This window comes from Adiantum capillus-veneris, chromosome 16 (assembly GCF_014529385.1).
Source record: "Adiantum capillus-veneris isolate H3 chromosome 16, ASM1452938v2, whole genome shotgun sequence".
Classification (NCBI taxonomy): domain Eukaryota; kingdom Viridiplantae; phylum Streptophyta; class Polypodiopsida; order Polypodiales; family Pteridaceae; genus Adiantum; species Adiantum capillus-veneris.
The window spans coordinates 135,211,682-135,232,853 of NC_140946.1; the positions used below are offsets into that span (position 1 = coordinate 135,211,682).

Genomic DNA, 21,172 nt, shown 5'->3' on the forward strand with positions numbered 1-21,172 from the left:
CGATAACACTCTAGCTCTATTGCAGAGAGTTTATTCTTACCTTTATAGACTCCTTTCTCCTTAGCTTTGTTATCGGTGTTGCTAGAGTTGCCTTTGGAGGAAGTTTGAGCATTATTCCTCCCTCTAGGCTCATTTTGATCCTTCACTTCCATGGGCTTAGAGTTTCTCTTAACCCCTTGTTGGGAATCGATTTGAGAGGTGACCATAGTATGGTGTATGACCGCCGATATGGTATTAGGCCTTTGTGAGTTAATATACTCGGCCTTCTCTTCAGAAGTACCCGCACATAATTGTTGCTCTTGTTCCCCAAAGTCTATCTTTTTGTAGATAGTGGCTTTGAGAAATAAATCCCAAAACTTATCTACATACTTTTGGATAGACTCGTAGGGAGAGAGTTTCAAGTTTTGCCATTCTGTGAGGACATTATCTTGAGTGTTGCTTGCCACAAACTGTTTTATGATGGAGGCTCTTAAAGCCTTCCATGTCTTTGGAGCTTTTCTTTGGGCTCGTAGGTTATCCCACCATTGTCGAGCGGAACTTTGGTAATGCATAGATACTTGATGCAGTTTAGAGGACTCTCTGAAGCCCTCATCACCAAAGGCCGCATCAAGTTGTTGGATGAAGGCCAAGACCTTGTCCATAGCACGAAAGGTGCCAGCATAGGCAAGGAAAGTGGTGTTCTTCCCTACCTCTTTGAACTTCTTTAGCTTCTTGGACCTTCTCCATACCGGATAGAACTTGCGATGGCCTTTCCTCTTGGGCTCTTTGAGAGAAGAGCCACTACCTTCATTGGAATATGAAGAAGTTGATGAAGATGGAGAAGAGGGTGACCTCTTTCTCTCCTTTTTCTTTATTTGGTACCTCTCTTCCCTTTTGTGATAACGAGGAGGAGGACTTTGCAGTGATCTTTCCCTCTTGGGGGAAGTTGGAGATCGTTGAGGTTGTCGTCTTCTTGGAGCCATATCTTTGGAAGTATTGGAAGACTCACTTCCTTCTCCTCCTCTTGGTGAAGGCTCTAAAGTAGAGACTTTGTCTTTCTTCTTGGATGGAGGTAAGCCCGCTAGTAAACATTTAAGCGCTTCGTATGGGTTCTCCTCTTCTCTCACCGTAGAGAGCCCTCTCTTGGAAATCTCATGAAGAGACTTCTGAGGTGCTCTCTCTTTTGGGGGAGTTTGGAGAATCCCATAACTATGGAGTTGTTGGAAAACTTCACCTTGTAGGAATGGGTTTGCCAGAGCTTGTTGCAGCTTAGAAACAAGACATTTGATAAGCATAGGAGCATCATCATTAGCACTTTCATGTGCAAAATCAAAGTTATCAATGTTCGTTCTACTCTCTTGATTATTGTCAGCCATGTTAACAGCATTTATGTATGTACTTAGTGTATGCTTTGGCAATTCAAAACCTTAGTTTCCACTCCTCTTAGCCTTTGAAAATCGGCTCTTAAGTATCTACACCCATGGCTCAAAGTGGTTAATTATAGAGAGTAGAGGAGTAGGTCTAACATAGCAGAGTTGCCAAGGGCTAGCTCCTTTCGGACTTCTTATGGCTCAATAATGGTAAAGCCGTAGGCAAGTCTAAAAAGACTCCATTATTAAGTCCAAATCTCCCGAGGTGTGCACCATCCTCCACATAGTGGGCTCAACAAAACCGGTAATAGATCTCAGTTCCACGTACCCTATTATAATTAACAACATCAACCATTTATAGGCTACTTAAGGACCTCTCTTCTTAAGCAAGAAAAGAGAAACCAAATGCTCGGATAGCAATGTAATTGGATGATTGCCTTTAAGCAAAACTTTGCTTCAAGAAGGGAATACCATAGCATACGAGATTCAAAGACTCAACTCCAATGAGCGAATGTTGGTCATATACAAAAGGACCTATGAGCTATTTTAAAAGCTCTAGACACATGGAAGTACTTCTTGCGGACTCCATTCATGATGCAAACCAAGCTCTCGGACAATCAAATGAGGTGGGAAAATTTCTTTTTGCAATTTAAATTCTACATTGCTCACATTGCTGGCAAGCACAATCATGTAGCCGATGCACTTTCCCAATGGCCAAGGGTAGATAGGATATCAATAGCAACTTACAATGAGCTATGTTTTATGATAGTTAAATATGCTTCTAACCCAGGCTTTAGGGATATGATAATAGCCTTACAAATGGAAGAAAAAGAACCACTCACATAAAATGATGGTTATCTTCCATACCTCAATAGGCTATATCTTCCTTACTTCCCATGCTCCTTCCATATGCGGGGCAAAGAGGAATTCGAATTTACTCTGCTAGGAGTAAAAGCATACTTGTATTGGCTTACCAAGAAACAATAACATACAAGAGAATGTTTCAAAATGTATGGTATACCAAAAGATGAAGTATGAAAAAAGGACCATGGCTTGCCAACATCCAATAGTGTCGAATAGAAATCCTACCATGACCACTAATTTTTGATAGAGTCTCTATCAGAACTAGAGTAATCCTCTTATGTCGGCCTACTATTCCAACAGATGGCCAAAAGCAAAGTTACAAAACTAATGATCCTTGATCTACTAAAAGCCTGTGATTCGAAGTAGACCAATACTCAAAATGGGAGAAGTACTTATCCTAACAATAGTATGTCTCTAATAACGTGAACATACTTCTAAGGAGAAACTATCTTTCAAGGCTAAAGACGGAAGATCCTAAAGACCCTTGTACCTTAAGATACTTGTTAAGATCTTCATTGCAAAGGAGTATAGCCGAGATCAAAACGAATCTTTTTACAAGATTAAACAGGCTATATCCATATATTAGCTAGGCAAAAGAGGCTCTTGCCATTAGGCATAAAAGAGCCTTATCCTTTACCAAAAAAAAAAAAAAAGAGAAAAAAAAGTTGAGTCTTACTAAACTTCCCTAAGCCTCATCTAAGGCAAATTACACACAAATGAAGACCCGCCTCAGATCGAGGATGAAGTAGTGGAGCTCCAACCCAAGTTCATCCTTCAACAAGAAGACAAGGTATTAAGAAATGGTAAGATTACTAGTAGTATCTTATTTGATTATCCTTCCAAAGATTCTAAATGCATGCAAAGAACATGGCTTAAGGATAATATGAACCTTGTTAATGATGCTTACAATGACACAAAAGAGTAAGCAAATGTTTTTAAAAAAAAAAAATCCATTTTAAATGATCAATGTTTTGTCTTATAATACTAGTCCTCTTTTTAATTGTGCATAAATTTTAAGAAGTATACATACTTAGAATCATGTTTGTGGTGACTACGTCTCCCAAACACCAAGTAGAACTTGTCACTATACTTTGGAAGTATGATATGGACTAAAGGGCAGACATGCTTGCGGCAGACAGTGTCTCTCAAGCACCAAGTGGATTAGTCATCCACTCTAGAATGACGTCGTAGGGTAAAAATGGATCCTCTACACGCTAAGACCAATGGACTAATGGGTGACACTTTACCATCTCTACCTCATAGTCGAGGACGACTTTGATTTCAAGAGAGAGGTAATCTCATAAAAACTAATATCTAACCAACCCAAATGATTTTCTCATATTAAACTGATCACTTAATGTGGGAGAATACACGGGAACAAGGGTTAAGATATATACATGTGCTTATAGATCTATCCCAAGGCGGGGCCAATGGTAAAGGGGCCCAAATGAGAGATGGTCTATCAAAGAGCAAGGCTAACCAATGGAGCATAAGACCTTAGGGTTAGCTTCATTGAAGACCTCCAATAATGTGTGTAAAGTACTTTGACCTTAGGTAAGCTAGGGCTGAGCTTGAGGTGGGAACCCGGCCCAAGCTCGAGGTACTTGTCCTGCTTGAGGTGCTTGTCGTGCTTGAGGTGCTTATCATGCTTGAGGTACTTGATTAAGATGCTTGAGGTGCTTGATTGGCTCCATGCTTGAGGTGCTTGACTTGCTACATGATTAAGGTGCTTGAGGTGCCTTGAGATGCTTGCCTGAGATGCTTGTGGGAACACCCCCTAGTTCAAGTGCTTTGTCATGCTTAATGACTAAGGGGCTTGCTCATCCAAAGTCAAAAAGATCCCTACAAGGAGGGGGGCGAGCCCTACAAGGGGGGGGGGGGGGGGGGGGGGGGGGATGAGAGAGAACACACACACACACACACACACACACATAAGGGAAGCCCCAGCTTGAAGAGGCAGCAAGGACACTTGTCAAGTTCCTCCTCATGTTGCCCTCACGGTGTGCCTGAAACCTATTGGTTGGCCACCCAAGGGGTCAAATGATAATTTAGGATATTTAATTAATTGATTTTGCATTTATCAAGTCCTCTCTCTCAAAGGGAAAAGGGGGACACTTGTCCCAAGGCTACCCATGTTGCTTGTAATGGCTCCTGCTTGTGATTGGCTAGGCCTAGAGGGGTCCAATGAGCTTCAAGCATGAGCTACAAGGGGGGGTCGACCCAAGCAAGCTAGGGGGGTGCTTAGGGGGTATACTCACCCACACACACTCACAAACACTCTCAGGGTGTGCTATGCAAAGGAAGAGCTCCATCTCCTTCTCCAAGCTCCTTGAGAAGTTGAGAGCCTACACCAACTCTCTTGGCTATGGAATGCAAATCCAACCAAGAGCTATGCTTCAATGCTTAAGCTTGCCATTTCCTTCTTCTTCATTACTATGCTATTATGTATGCTAGCAACAAGAGTATGATAAGTGAGGAACTACTTCTTTCTCCTATGAAATGTTTCTTCTTCCTCTTCCCTACCCTCATTCCCTGCTAGCTCTCTCCACCTTCGAAGGTGTTTGAGGTCTTGGGATTGAGGCTTGGGATAGTTAATGCTTTCTACAAGTGCATGTTATGCTTATTTCAAGAAGGCTAATGGTTTATTGCAAGTAGATTAATTACTTAATGCAAGTAGATTAATTGTATTGCAAGGTAGATTAATTATTGCTTTAAGCACAAGTTGATGCATAAAAGTATACATCTTCATGCACTCAAATGATTTAGGGAACACAAAGATTAACGATGTTCACAAGTTCTTGATTGTTTTCAAGCTAAGATTGATTGTTGAAACTATGCAAAATCTTGGTGTGTGAACCTTCCATCTCCAAATTGCCAAAGCGGTCTCAAGGAACACAAAGATTGTATTGTACCAAGTCTCTCTTAATGAGAGAATCTATAATAAAAATGCCTTTTGGAGGGGGGACCGGCTCCACATAAATCCGGTCCTCAACTGTTGTCATATTCTCTACACTCTCTCTCTTGCAAAAGTATTGTTCATGCCTAGTTAATTAAGTGTTATGATAGAGTTGCTACTACCAATTAAGTTCACCCTCTATGCTCTCAAAATTGCTCACTCTAATTCTCTTAATTCCGCTATTCTCTAAGTTCATAGGCCATTTCCATTACATTGGTCTAGCCAAGAGAGTTGGTGTAGGCTCTCAACTTCTCAAGGAGCTTGGAGAAGGAGATGGAGCTCTTGCCTTTGCATAGCACACCATGAGAGTGTTTGTGAGTGTGTGTGGGTGAGTATACCCCCTAAGCACCCCCCTAGCTTGCTTGGGTCGACCCCCCCCTTGTAGCTCATGCTTGAAGCTCATTGGACCCCTCCAGGCCTAGCCAATCACAAGCAGAAGCCATTACAAGCAACATGGGTAGCCTTGGGACAAGTGTCCCCCTTTCCCCTTTGAGAGAGAGGACTTGATAAATGCAAAATCAATTAATTAAATATCCTAAATTATCATTGGACCCAAGGGGCTCATTTTGATCCTTCACTTCCATGGGCTTAGAGTTTCTCTTAACCCCTTGTTGGGAATCGATTTGAGAGGTGACCATAGTATGGTGTATGACCGCCGATATGGTATTAGGCCTTTGTGAGTTAATATACTCGGCCTTCTCTTCAGAAGTACCCGCACATAATTGTTGCTCTTGTTCCCCAAAGTATATCTTTTTGTAGATAGTGGCTTTGAGAAATAAATCCCAAAACTTATCTACATACTTTTGGATAGACTCGTAGGGAGAGAGTTTCAAGTTTTGCCATTCTGTGAGGACATTATCTTGAGCGTTGCTTGCCACAAACTGTTTTATGATGGAGGCTCTTAAAGCCTTCCATGTCTTTGGAGCTTTTCTTTGGGCTCGTAGGTTATCCCACCATTGTCGAGCGGAACTTTGGTAATGCATAGATACTTGATGCAGTTTAGAGGACTCTGTGAAGCCCTCATCACCAAAGGCCGCATCAAGTTGTTGGATGAAGGCCAAGACCTTGTCCATAGCACGAAAGGTGCCAGCATAGGCAAGGAAAGTGGTGTTCTTCCCTCCCTCTTTAAACTTATTTAGCTTCTTGGACCTTCTCCATACCGGATAGAACTTGCGATGGCCTTTCCTCTTGGGCTCTTTGAGAGAAGAGCCACTACCTTCATTGGAATATGAAGAAGTTGATGAAGATGGAGAAGAGGGTGACCTCTTTCTCTCCTTTTTCTTTATTTGGTACCTCTCTTCCCTTTTGTGATAACGAGGAGGAGGACTTTGCAGTGATCTTTCCCTCTTGGGGGAAGTTGGAGATCGTTGAGGTTGTCGTCTTCTTGGAGCCATATCTTTGGAAGTATTGGAAGACTCACTTCCTTCTCCTCCTCTTGGTGAAGGCTCTAAAGTAGAGACTTTGTCTTTCTTCTTGGATGGAGGTAAGCCCGCTAGTAAACATTTAAGCGCTTCGTATGGGTTCTCCTCTTCTCTCACCGTAGAGAGCCCTCTCTTGGAAATCTCATGAAGAGACTTCTGAGGTGCTCTCTCTTTTGGGGGAGTTTGGAGAATCCCATAACTATGAAGTTGTTGGAAAACTTCACCTTGTAGGAATGGGTTTGCCATAGCTTGTTGCAGCTTAGAAACAAGACATTTGATAAGCATAGGAGCATCATCATTAGCACTTTCATGTGCAAAATCAAAGTTATCAATGTTCGTTCTACTCTCTTGATTATTGTCAGCCATGTTAACAGAATTTATGTATGTACTTAGTGTATGCTTTGGCAATTCAAAACCTTAGTTGCCACTCCTCTTAGCCTTTGAAAATCGGCTCTTAAGTATCTACACCTACGGCTCAAAGTGGTTAATTATAGAGAGTAGAGGAGTAGGTCTAACATAGAAGAGTTGCCAAGGGCTAGCTCCTTTCGGACTTCTTATGGCTCAATAATGGTAAAGCCGTAGGCAAGTCTAAAAAGACTCCATTATTAAGTCCAAAGCTCCCGAGGTGTGCACCATCCCCCACATAGTGGGCTCAACAAAACCGGTAATAGATCCCAGTTCCACGTACCCTATTATAATTAACAACATCAACCATTTATAGGCTACTTAAGGAACTCTCTTCTTAAGCAAGAAAAGAGAAACCAAATGCTCTGATACCAATGTAATGGAAATGGCCTATGAACTTAGAGTATAGCGGAATTAAGAGAATTAGAGTGAGCAATTTTGAGAGCATAGAGGGTAAACTTAATTGGTAGTAGCAACTCTATCATAACACTTAATTAACTAGGCATGAACAATACTTTTGCAAGAGAGAGAGAGTGTAGAGAATATGACAACAGTTGAGGACCGGATTTATGTGGATCCGGTCCCCCCTCCAAAAGGCATTTGTATTATAGATTCTCTCATTAAGAGAGACTTGGTACAATACAATCTTTGTGTTCCTTGAGACCTCTTTGGCAATATGGAGATGGAAGGTTCACACACCAAGATTTTGCATAGTTTCAACAATCAATCTTAGCTTGAAAACAATCAAGAACTTATGAACATCGTTAATCTTTGTGTTTCCTAAATCATTTGAGTGCATGAAGATGTATACTTTTATGCATCAACTTGTGCTTAAAGCAATAATTAATCTACCTTGCAATACAATTAATCTACTTGCATTAAGTAATGAATCTACTTGCAATAAACCATTAGCCTTCTTGAAATAAGCATAACATGCACTTGTAGAAAGCATTAACTATCCCAAGCCTCAATCCCAAGACCTCAAACACCTTCGAAGGTGGAGAGAGCTAGCAGGGAATGAGGGTAGGGAAGAGGAAGAAGAAACATTTCATAGGAGAAAGAAGTAGTTCCTCACTTATCATACTCTTGTTGCTAGCATACATAATAGCATAGTAATGAAGAAGAAGGAAATGGCAAGCTTAAGCATTGAAGCATAGCTCTTGGTTGGATTTGCATTCCATAGCCAAGAGAGTTGGTGTAGGCTCTCAACTTCTCAAGGAGCTTGGAGAAGGAGATGGAGCTCTTCCTTTGCATAGCACACCCTGAGAGTGTTTGTGAGTGTGTGTGGGTGAGTATACCCCCTAAGCACCCCCCTAGCTTGCTTGGGTCGACCCCCCCTTGTAGCTCATGCTTGAAGCTCATTGGATCCCTCTAGGCCTAGCCAATCACAAGCAGGAGCCATTACAAGCAACATGGGTAGCCTTGGGACAAGTGTCCCCCTTTTCCCTTTGAGAGAGAGGACTTGATAAATGCAAAATCAATTAATTAAATATCCTAAATTATCATTGGACCCTTGGGGTGGCCAACCAATAGGTTTCAGGCGCACCATGAGGGCAACATGAGGAGGAACTTGACAAGTGTCCTTGCTGCCTCTTCAAGCTGGGGCTTCCCTTATGTGTGTGTGTGTGTGTGTGTTCTCTCTCATCCCCCCCCCCCCCTTGTAGGGCTCGCCCCCCTCCTTGTAGGGATCTTTTTGACTTTGGATGAGCAAGCCCCTTAGTCATTAAGCATGACAAAGCACTTGAACTAGGGGGTGTTCCCACAAGCATCTCAGGCAAGCATCTCAAGGCACCTCAAGCACCTTAATCATGTAGCAAGTCAAGCACCTCAAGCATGGAGCCAATCAAGCACCTCAAGCATCTTAATCAAGCACCTCAAGCACGACAAGAACCTCAAGCAGGACAAGTACCTCGAGCTTGGGCCGAGTTCCCACCTCAAGCTCAGCCCTAGCTTACCTAAGGTCAAAGTACTTTACACACATTATTGGAGGTCTTCAATGAAGCTAACCCTAAGGTCTTATGCTCCATTGGTTAGCCTTGCTCTTTGATAGACCATCTCTCATTTGGGCCCCTTTACCATTGGCCCCGCCTTGGGATAGATCTATAAGCACATGTATATATCTTAACCCTTGTTCCCGTGTATTGTCCCACATTAAGTGATCAATTTAATATGAGAAAATCATTTGGGTTGGTTAGATATTAGTTTTTATGACAGAGAGTCTAGAGAGAGACTGCCACCACGCTCCCTCCTTCAGACTTGTCTCCTCATCCCAGACCTGCGATGTAGAGATGTCTCTCCTCTACCTTGATTCTACTCTCTCTCACTCCCCACCCCCCCTTTTCACCGCGAGAAAGAAAGAGAGTGTCTACAGTCGTCCTACCCGCGAGCACGCACGCATACACAGAGAGCTGTGTTATGAGAGAGAGAGAGAGAGAGAGAGAGAGATAGTTCTATTATCGTCCTGGGAGGTCACATATGACCTATGGGACCAAATGAACATGTCACGTGGTGTGAGTGGAGTTCATAAGTGACTCTCGATGCTCAAAAATGGCTAAAATGAGCGTCGCAATAGAGAGTCCACATCGTGGTTGGGAGAGGAAGGTATGTAGGGAGAGATCATGGCTGAATATATGGGGAAAAGAGGACCTAATGTGGTCAAAATCTGAGCACTCAAGTAGTGTGTGGTACTCACTCTCTTGCACTTGACGAGGGCATAAGGTGCAAAGTCGATGACACTCCTCGCCAGTGCCCCAACGTCCTGTCTCGCAGCGTAGAGAATGGGAGCTAAGACGAATGGAGGCAATGGTGCGGATCGCACTCAATGGGATGGGCTTAAGGATGTAGGAATAGGTTCTGTTACCTCGTTCCGAGAAGAAGAGAGATTTGTAGTTTGGGGCAACGTGTGTGGTGTAATGGCTGAAGCGAGAACCTCCGGATTTCTCCCAAGCCGTGATACATTGGCGTTGTAAGAAGGCCTCATTAACTTGGGAGTCGATCGACGCATCCTTGACCAAGTGACATGCATCCCATCTTCCAAACCATTTCTTGATATCAAGCATCCACCCCGAACTTAGTATTTTGCTCTTGCATGTCTTTTGAACCATTTGACTTGCTTCATATGCGATTCTAGGAAGTCGATGCAAAGGGCTACGTTGTGTCTTACGCATGTACTCCACAACCCTTTGCATGCCCAAGACCTCAATGGGAAGCAATCCGGACTCAAGAAGTAAGAGCATGTAGGGTGTTTGTGTCTTGACTTGGAGAAAGTTGGTGAGAAAACGCTTTTGGACATTCTCAAACTCTTTCCAAGTAGACTTCCCGATGCTTCCACCCCACACCTCCACTCCATAAAGAAGCGCCGGTGTCACCAATGTGTCAAAGAGGTACTTTTTGAGAGCCCAACACTTGATCTCTCCTGCATTGCACATGTTCTCAAATGCATAATAGGCCCTCTTTCCGGCTTCCAAGTGACGCATTGCACAATCCTTCCATTTATGATTGGATAGAACCTCAAGGCCAAGGTACTTGAAGTTGTTGAGATGTCGAGCTCTACACCTTGAGTTGGCATCCACTACGGGTCTTGGCCGCTTACGGCATTTACTCACTGGCGCGTTAGGTGACCGACACGAAGGATCTCTGCCAGTGATTCTACAGCTGGACTACACTTATAGTGCCAGCCTAGTACGCTTCTAGCGAGTTCACACTTAGTGACCGCATGTACATATGTGCTACTTTTCAGCTTTAGCACTTAGTCATTTTGTACTCTCTTTTCTGAGAAGAAGAAGAAGAAGCTTTCCATCTCTGTGTGCTTTGTGCTTGTCTTGTGTAGCTCTCTTGCATCCTCATTCTTTACAGAAGTGATCTACCACTTCAAGTTTCTCATTGTTGTATACAATGCATGGATTTTCATCATTGAGGGTCTTTACAAGAATAACCTTGGTTTTGGATCCATTCACGATCAGCCCGCTATGTAGGCAAAAGCGTTCCAAGACACTCATAAGCTTTTGTGCATCTTCTAAGGTATGTGCCAAGAGCACTACATCATCGGCATAAAGCAAAAGCATGATCACCGCATTTCCGATCTTAACCTCTTCTATGCCTTCTTGCTGCATAAAGTCAAGAACCATGCATTCCAATTCATCAATGAGTAGCCCAAAGAGGGTTCGGGAAAGTGGGCATCCTTGTTTGACACCAATAGTGCTTGCAAAAAATTCTGAAATTCCATCTCCCATACGTAATCGACACATCACTTTTTGGTAGATGCGAAAGACTGCATGCATAAATTCTCTCGGCACTTGAAGGCTTTGCATATGTCTCCAAAGATTTCCTCGCGGTACCATGTCAAAATCTTTCTTGAAATCCACAAAGCAACAATACAACTTTTTTCCTTTCAATCGAGACGCTTCTATAAGAACTCGAAGAGTGACAAGGTGATCAATAGTGCTATGATGCTTTCGAAAACCTTCTTGGCCAAGTGCACGTTTGCCATTCTTTTCAGCCCATTCACTTATCTTCATCTCCATGATACATCCAAATAACTTTGCCATCAAAGAACCAAACATTATAGTGCGATAGTTGTTCACATTGTTTACATCTCCTCCTTTGTGCAAAGGTTTGATCCAATTTGCACTCCAATCATGAGGCATGCCATACTGAAGTGCAAGGTTAAACATATCGCATATCCAATATCGTGTTTTCTTGCTTGTCCATTTAATCATTTCAGCCTTGACACCTTGAAGGTCACCAGCCTTGCGAGTAGCAAGTTTCTCAAGCGCGCGGCATACATCTTCAATGGTAAAGAAGGGAGACATAAACGGAAGGGAGCTACAACACTCCATCTTATCAACATTGGGTTGCTCATAGAGGTTCTTACAATGCATATACATATCCTCAAGAGTCAAGTCACCAAAGCTCTCAACGCGCTTGCCTTTTAGATTTTGCCAAAACTTGCCACATGCATGTGCTTTCTCTTGTGCTAAAAGAAGTTGTTTTTCGACTTCCCACCTTCTCCTCTTCTTTTGAACAAGTGCTTTGTATGTGTGTGAACATTCCAAGTAAACTTCCTTGTCTTTGATTGCATCCAATCTTAGCAAGTGTTTTCGGGCTTGACTACATTCCATGTCAAACCATTTCTTCTTGGTGCTACCCTTCTTAGACCTTTTGCAAGACATGTGTTTCACCGAAAAGCATTACTTCGCACAAGAGAAAATTACTTCTTTGAAAACTTTCCACTTGCATTCTAATGTTGGGCTCTCTTGATGCTCTATCATGCTTAACATTTGGTCCACCATATCAGCATATATAAGTGCTCGTTTGAGGTCTAGACGTAGGTACAAATGATTCACATCATGATTGGAGGCTACATGCTCGGGCCGTTTACCACACTTGAGGTCAATACATAACATCCTATGATCCGATTCCGGATTCCATTCACCAAGTGTAAAGCTTTGTATGCATTCTAGAGTGGCTTCCGAGAACAACATATAGTCAATCACGCTAGCACCGTTGTGCTTTCTACATGTAAAGTCATTGGTGCCTTGCCATAGAGATACACCATTTGCAATGAGCATTGCGGTACTATTGCACATATGTAGAAGTGACTTTCCATAGTGATCCACTTCTTTTGCATCATTAGAACTTCGATTATACATGTATGAGTCATCCATTCTTCTTGAGACATGCGGCATGTCTACTTGTTGTGTGTCGTGTTGTAACATATTTGTGCGAGCATTCATGTCTCCAAAAACAATGACTTCACCTTGATCCTTGTAATGAGCAATGTCTTCCTCTAGTTCAACAAAGGGATGATCTCTATCCATATTCAAGCAAGCATAAAAGTTGGAGTCATAATGAGGAATGTAGCAACCGGCCACAAACATGACTTGACCATTTGGTGGGCTGATTTTCAGCCATAAGTAGCGTTTATACTTATCTTCTTTGACAATGGAAACATCTTTCAAACCCTTTTTGGTCATACATGCTACGCCTCCTTGGCCTCTTCGTTGCTTTGCATTTTTGGCCCACATCAAAGAATGCACATCATATTTGTCAAATCCAAGAATTCGTTGCGCATCATGCTCCCATGTTTCGACAAGAAGTATCACATCGGAGTCATTGGTAAGCTCATCAATGCCAATTCCCGCATTCCATGGATACCCGTTACAATTCCAAAATCTTATTCGCAAGCGTGAGTTGGTCTCATAGATCATGTGTCCCTATTTGTTGGGTGGACTTGCATCCTCCTTAAGTGGCTTTTCTTCTTGAGGTGATACCTTAACCTTCTTGTTTCTTTCCTCATATGCTTTGCGACGTACATTTTGTTGCATAAGAGTGCGATCCTCATATACATTACAACCTGTTCCTTTGAGGTAGATCCAACCATTGTCAAGGATGATCTTTCTCTTTACCTCATCAGCCATGGTACATACAATAGGTCTTTCTCCCGAGCGAGGGACTCCTTGTTTTCCAACTCGATGTGCACCATAAGCCATGATTCCTGACATGCCAAAGTGTGTAGCAAAAAACTCTTCAATAGCAACTGCAAGAGATTGGGGTGTTTCCATGCTTTCCTCCTTGATTCCATGAATGACGATGTTCTTTGAGCGTTTTTGTCGTTCGTGCAATTCTTGAGTGTCCACATTCTCTACATTCTTTGCTTGGACAACGGCTTGTGTGATAGGAGATGTAGAAACCACATTATCCTTACATATATCAGCCCATGATTTGGATGCATTTCTCATCTCACATACATCATGTCGTATTGTATCTATTGTTTCCTCTTTCAATACATGATCACTCTCAACTTTGCTCAAGTGCTCTTTCAATACATTCATGTCAACAAGAGAGCGTTTACATTCTTGAACTTCATTCTCAAGATGCATCAAGCGTGTTGTTTGCATTTCAAGAACCTTCTTGAGGTGCTCATTCTCCACAACGAGAACTCTTAAAGTACCATTCTCCATTGCAAGTGCGCGCAACTCTTCACCTTGTTTGTTGACGGTTTCTTGTAACGAGATCAAGTAAGCCATGATCATTGCTTCCGTTGTTGTAGATGATGTGGTTGGATTAGCATCCAAATTCCTTGGAGATTTTGCATCATTCTCCATGGCGAGTGTGGCTTTTCCACCCTTGCGAGTTTTGTATGGCATTGCCTTCAAGTCGGCAACAAAGAGAGCATGTAACTCACGAATTTCCTCCTTCCCTTTTCTAGCTCTAACTAATGAGCGAATTTTTTATTTTCTAGGATTGGGTACCCCATACTGGCAGGTTCTTCAATTTATAACGCACAATCTTAGTAGATACCCTTGTGATTTTTTGCACTGTTGAGGTCAGGCACTCAAAACTCCATTGCATCTGGATGCAAACCCCCAACATTGGAGCAAGACATCACTGCACTAACCATGTCAGAGCTAAGAACAAGTTTCCACCATTGGAAATTCTCCAATTTAAAAAAATAAATTGACTTTCCCTCCCCTCATTCTTTCGCAACGCCGCTTTGCCGCCCTCGATACTTCACTCCCCGACTGGCCTCGGCACTGTACTATTCATGCACCACTAATTGCCTTTGCCTTTCCTAACTGCCTGCACCCTGCCACCTCGCCTCCTCCCTTCCTTTTAGTTTTGAATGTAATCCTAGCATCATGGACGATTCCCATCAATACTTCATTTTTTACAATTGTAGGCAACTGGTAATGCGACTCTGCCCTGCAGGAGAGAGAGAGAGAGAGAGAGAGAGAGAGAGAGAGAGAGAGAGAGAGAGAGAGAGAGAGAGAGAGAGAGAGAGAGAGCCGCTGCCACAACTTCTTCTAGAGGCAGACTGTCCCTTCATGCTTTTTTATCACCACAAGAGGGGAGAGAGAGAGAGAGAGTGTAGTATCTCGAGGGAGTACGTGCCTACCATTTTGAAAAATGAAACTTTGTGAGAATCTACTCGGATGCTCTCTCTCTCTCTCTCTAGTCCTTTTGCATGGCAACATTCGCTTTTTGCATGGCAATCTGTGTGTGTGTGTGTGTGTGTGTGTGTGCAACAATCCACGACTCCACACAGATGCAATTGCCTATGCTTTCACCTTGAATGCCTATGGCTTCGCAAGAGGCAAAAGTGCAGAGAGCGGGGAAGGAGTCTCTCTCTCTCTCTCTACGCACGAGTTGCTCCTGCGTGAGCTGCTCTCTCTCTCTCTCTCTCTCTCTCTCTCTCTCTCTCTCTCTCTCTCTTTCTCTATGGATGAGGCGTCCTCTGTGTGTGATCTTTGAGCGACCTGCTCCATGGCCATACTGCATGACATGTATGAGGAGGAGGAGATGGAGAAGGCGGGTTGGAAGGAGAGTCAGAGGGCACGACACACATGAGAGCATTGTAGGGTAGGGGCGAGAAATGGGTAGGGGAGGGGAATCTTCCGAGAAATGAATTTTTTTACAAGTGAACGAGTATGTACAAGTATGTAGTATCTCGATTTTCTCTCTTTTTTTTTTACTACGGTGGATACATAATCTAATGGTATTAGATTACTGGATTTCTTAAACCTAGTGGCTCATCTCACCTTTTATTCATTCATTCATTAGCGAGATGCTTCCACCCCAACACAATTTTCGCTCCCAACCTTAGTTGAAGGCTTCAACTTCTAAAAATGATCTATTGGAGAGTCGAACCCCAACCACCAGAGAGTTCTGACTCGTTTTCAACCGTTGTAGACAACTCCAATGCTCCCAACTTGGTGTTCTCTATAAAAGATTAGAACATTCTAGCGCACCACTGCTCTTCGCTTGCTGCCAGCTCCTACCACCCGCTCAACTCGCGTCTGCCTCCTCAATGCGTACTTGGCTTGCCTCCTCAATTCCTCTCGTCCGCCTTCTCCATGCGGGCCACCAAGCCCACCATCACCATCCTACTTTCGCCCCCCATCACCATTACCCTTTGACTGTCCGAACCCAATTAATGACCCCAATTTTTGATTTTATCCCAGCCGGTACCCACGAAACTTTAGAATGGCCACTATGCAGGTAATATACAGCTTAGCAAGAGCCAACCGTACGGGATACCCATTTAATGTTGTGTCGAGAGGCAGCACTAGTAGCGATGGTGGTGTCTCAGCGCAACGCACATGTTTGCGCTGTGGAAAACTCTACGAGTCTGATGCCAACAGTGCCACTGCATGTGCTTACCATGCCCACATGACAGGTATGGCTCCCACACACACAGAGAGACACAAAAACCCAGAGAGAGAGAGAGAGAGAGAGAGAGAGAGATGTGTCATGTAGCCCCCTTTCTTTGAAGTTCCTTTGCGCATGGAAGTCAACCCCACGTGGATGAGGCGATAACACAACAGTTATAGTGAGGTCACAAGAGGAAGCAAGTTACCATTAAATGAGGTGTTTTGGGCACTTTTTCAGGAGAGAAGGGGTTTTTCACTTTGGCACCTCCACACCAAGGGATTGATGGGAAGTGGACAGATAAGAGCGGTGTGATTGTATACAAGTGGAATGCAGCAGAGAATAGGCCAAACTCAGGTAGAAAGAATTGGAAAAGCCGGTGGACATGCTGTGGCTTGTATGAGATTGATGCACCCCCTTGTAGGCTTGGGTGGCATGCTTCGTATGATGATGGAGCGACCCTTTTTTGAGATGTCGGTTGTGTAAGCTTTGCACCTTATGGATCTCCTTAACCTCTGTAATCTATGGGTTGACATAGTTTATTTGCAAATGCACGAGATGTCTGCTCAATAATGGATGAAGAGTGTCTCAACAAGTGTATCAAAGAGTTTCCATCTATTGTTAACGTTGCGGGCTAAGCATTTGTATGAATTTGCTCATGCCAAAGAGTTTCTATCTTTGGTATGTCACTGTAGAGCATTTGTATGGAGAGTGTCTCAATGAATGTATATCAAGGAGTTGCCATGGTTAATGTCACCGCAAAGCACTTGTATGGATTCATTTATGTAATTTTTGTTTTTTATGGGTTTATTGCATTTATGTCTATGGTTTGTCTTTGAATTTTGGCTTTGAATCTTCAAGCATCAGACTTTGACAACGCTGGAGTTAAAAACTTGCCGCCCTCTTAAGACTTAGATAGCGTGCTCATTGTTGAGGTCACCTTTTTCTTTTTACTTTACAAAGAGATCCCACAATGAAGATGTCAGATTATACATTGTGTTAGGTTAGACAGCTTGGCCGTTTGCCAAATAGACCTTAAATTTTTATGGATTGCATTTGGATGATTTTGAGGCTCTATCAAAACAGCTTGCTTGTTGCAAAGTAGCGGTCCATTCTGATTCCAAGATATGGCTGGAATACCGAGTCGTATCTTTTGTGCCATCTATCTATGTATTTCCTAAAGGCAAGCCTATTTGCATTTCAATGTGTTGAGCATTGCTGCAATTGGCGGCCTGTGGGAAGTTGCACAATCTCCTCACGCTAATGGAGTAAATAAGTTCGTGACATTGTGGTTGGTAGTGCTTGGTCAACATAACACAAAGTATAGTGGATCTTAAAAAACACCACAAGTTCTTTACAATGTAACAGGGAACGGGGGGAACACAACCCAAATGTTCCGAAACGGTGTTCCGCACGAGTCGCGTTCCCAAAACGGAGATGGGAACGGAACGCCGTTCCGGAACGAGGTGTAACGGAATGGGGGGAACGAGGCGGAACGGCGAAACGCGGGGCGGAACAGACAAAAGTAGGCATTTGGGGGCAGATTTGGGGCTGTTTGGAGAACATATTTGGTGCAGTTTGAGGGCAGGTTAGGGGGCAGATTTGGGGCCAGTTGTGGGGTTGTTTAGGAGTTTATTTGGGACTAAGCTGAATGGAGGTAATTCAAGCCTTACTTTAGTGGACCGTTCCGGCCTCGTTCCCGTTTTGGCCCCCCCTCCTCCTCCCCGTTCCTGTCCCGTTCCGGACCCTCCCGTTCCCGTTCCGGGTAACTATGGTTCTTTAAAATTCTCCTATTTGGGTGTCTCTTGAAGCTCAGTTATCATAGGATATATCGAGCGAAGGGTGAGGAAGCTCTGGGGTGTTCGTATAGGAGGCAAAGTGAGGACTTCTTTCTTAATTGCACCTATCGAAATTTGTCTTGGACTGGATTGTAAATAGGATAAGCTTAACAAGGGAAGGGCTAGGAAGCACTCTTTTTTTTTTTTGCCGCATGTAGTGGGATTTCTCTCCAAATGCAATCTCTTGGAATGCACTTATAGGAGTATATGCCAGTGTTATGGGGAAACGCCCCTTGTTGGCTAGGGAACGCAGGAACGATGTTCTGGGCACTTGTCATAGGATGGAACGTCTTGGAATGGCTAGGCCTTCCGGACAGGCAGGGCAAATTGGAATGGGGAGAGTCGAACGGCAAGGAATGGCCTCATAGGCTGGCAGCTGACCGGTTTTTGAAACCATGTTATTTTTTTAGAGAGCCTTCCCCTGTAAAACGCACCCTTTAGCTTCTTACTACATAGTGCACAAGCTCTATCCTCTCAAGGCTCAAGCTCTAGCTCTTTCAAGTTCTCAAGTCTCAAGTCTACACGCTTTGAAGCATTGTTTGGGTGTTTTTTATGTCTCCCATTCCGTGCCATTCTTGTTCCAGGCCCCTCGGCTATTACCCTGTTCTGCGGGGATCCGTCGCTGTTCCTGTTGCGTGTTCCAGGTAACTCTGGTATATGCCTAGCAAGAAACTTGCCAAGGAAGCTTTGTATTATTCTACAAATACCTACTCGTTTCCCTTTTTGAACGTCTATTGTAGGACAATTGATAGTGCACGAAATGGTGGGCTTCCTGGCATGGAAGCAAGGAATCATATAACAATATTCATGGTATGCCATACAAGGTATCGAGTTGGTCGACACTGCGTCCAACTCCAATGCGAGCACCCAAACAATTCTAGACCATGTGTAACAAACTTGGACACTCCAAGTCAAGAATCAACCGGGACAGCACCAAATAACCACTTCAAAACAATTCACAGATCACAATAGATTTGCACTGGCCCGGCGGAGTTCCGTGCCTAGAGATATTGGCCCCAAAGACTGGCGCCCCTTTCGGTATTTCTTTTTGTATTAATCAATCATCAAAGTACAAGAGAGCGGTTAGGGTTTCACTCTCAGACTCTGCGTCCTGTAACAAACTTGGACACTCCAAGTCAAGAATCAACCGCGACAGCACCAAATAACCACTTCAAAACAATTCACAGATCACAATAGATTTGCACTGGCCCGGTTGATTCTTGACTTGGAGTGTCCAAGTTTGTTACACCATGCTCCAAAGTGTAATATCTACTGCTAATTGGTATCATATTCCCAAAGGAGGATAGGCATGCACGATTGGGGAGCCAGAAAAGGAGATGAAGATGGAGGAGAGCTAGCAAGGCATTGCATAGAAAAGAAGTGGCCCAAATGTTGCTAATCATGATCTCCCCCTCTCTAAGAGCTTCACACAAATCACCTTTCTATTGGCTCCAACACTACAACAAAAAAAGGTGTTATCGACGCATATATCGACGCTGTCCGTCGCTATGCGCGTCGCTATACGCGTCGCTGTGAAACCAGTCGCTATTAGCGACGCGTATAGTGACGCGCATAGCGACGCATATAGCGACGACCATAGCAGAAATTTTTTTTCTTGGACAGAGGGCAGGTAGTCTGGCTTGTGCCCAGTTAAAAGATGGACACAGCCATAGCCAGACTTCCTGCCCTCTGCCCAAGAAAGCGAGAAGCACCAAAATATCAACCATGCTCCCGCGCGCAGAAATTTCGGCAGAGTTCCCTTTGTTTTTACATAAACTTTCATGTATACGCCTCCTATATGCTATCCATGTAGGATCTCACATGAGATTTAAGGCCAATGAAAGACAACGGTACCAACTGAAAAGCATAGCCATAACTTAAAAGCATAACCATAACGAACCATAACCATAACTTAAAAGCATAACCATAACTTAAAACCATAACCGGCTATAACCACTTTAATCAAAACCATAATGCAGATAACCATAACCATAAACAAAATTAACAATAACCATAAGCATAACCAGAAAGAGAAACAATAACTGTTTATACAATGACAATGACAATGACAATAATCATAACCATAAGGAAAACAATAACTGTCTGAACACTAACTGTTTGTACAAAAAAGAGACACAGAAGCGTGTTTGTGTCTCACAAAGCATATAGATGAAATTTGGTCCACTAATGACTAGGCGTCGCAACCTGCACATAGGACAACTCACAAAATTAGTATTGATATTACTTCACATATATTGACTTAATTAAATCAACTCACACATATTAACGTCTCACCTGAAGCGATCAGCGAGACTGTAAGGCCTCCCAGTCTACAGGCTCTCCTGAAGCTTCAAGATCATTCAGTACTTCATAGATACCTCTGCGATATCCATCTGACTCCTCGCGTGATGGAGCTCGATGCATCGCAAGATTCTACGTTTATACAAAAATCAAAGTAATAAGAATACATGATTCATCGCGTTTTAAAAAACGCCATAGTTAAGATTGGATTAGAAACTCACAAACTCGTAGCGAAAGGTGTCGAAGCTTCCGCTGCCAAGATGAGATGTCTCCCTAGTCATCTGTCGTACCTGCCCGGCCTCACGCTGTTGTCTGAACCGCGTGGCCGTTGTCCGCTCATCCTCCCTGATCTGTAGTCATGTCTCGTGTGGGATGTCCGAAGGCTTCGGCGAGCCGGTCCTGAAAGCCTTCTGAGCTGCATCTCGTCGATGTTTGATGGTGTCCCGTGCAACACCCTTGATTCACCGCGCCGAAACAACGGAAGAACTCGGAGCAGGTTGGTACTCTCTCAGGATGGTCTCCACTATGTAAGTGATTTTTTCCTTTTCTTGCTGATCCCAAGACGTCAGAATGCTGGTAGAAAACTGCAGCTCCACGAGCAGGCGAATCCGTTGTCGCATCTCAGTTTCGACTCTATCCATGTCAACAGAACCATCTTCCCGTACAGTATAGAGCTTGGAGGCACTAGGATCGTGTGTCCCCCAAGGTGTCTGAGGTGTGCCAAGAGGTGTGTCGAGAGGTGTGCCTGGGTAAGACGGGGGTCGTGAGCGAGGAGGGGTTGAAGCATCTGTGGACCCTCCTCCACAGCAACCACCACCTCCACCTGACGATCGCCGAGATCGGCAAGTGCGACTGTGCTGCAAAGATGAGGACGTACCCGCCTCTGCC

General features: G+C 43.7%; 1 protein-coding gene across 1 annotated transcript; it reads left to right on the plus strand.

Annotated features, from left to right (window-relative positions):
• The first annotated feature begins 15,962 nt into the window (after positions 1-15,962).
• On the plus strand, positions 15,963-16,929 carry LOC147439916 (uncharacterized). The gene is made up of 2 exons (XM_086484424.1): positions 15,963-16,173; positions 16,386-16,929. Exons 1-2 carry the CDS (start codon positions 15,981-15,983, stop codon positions 16,613-16,615), a joined length of 423 nt encoding a protein of 140 aa, XP_086340550.1. The 5' UTR covers positions 15,963-15,980; the 3' UTR covers positions 16,616-16,929.
• The last annotated feature ends 4,243 nt before the right edge of the window (positions 16,930-21,172 follow it).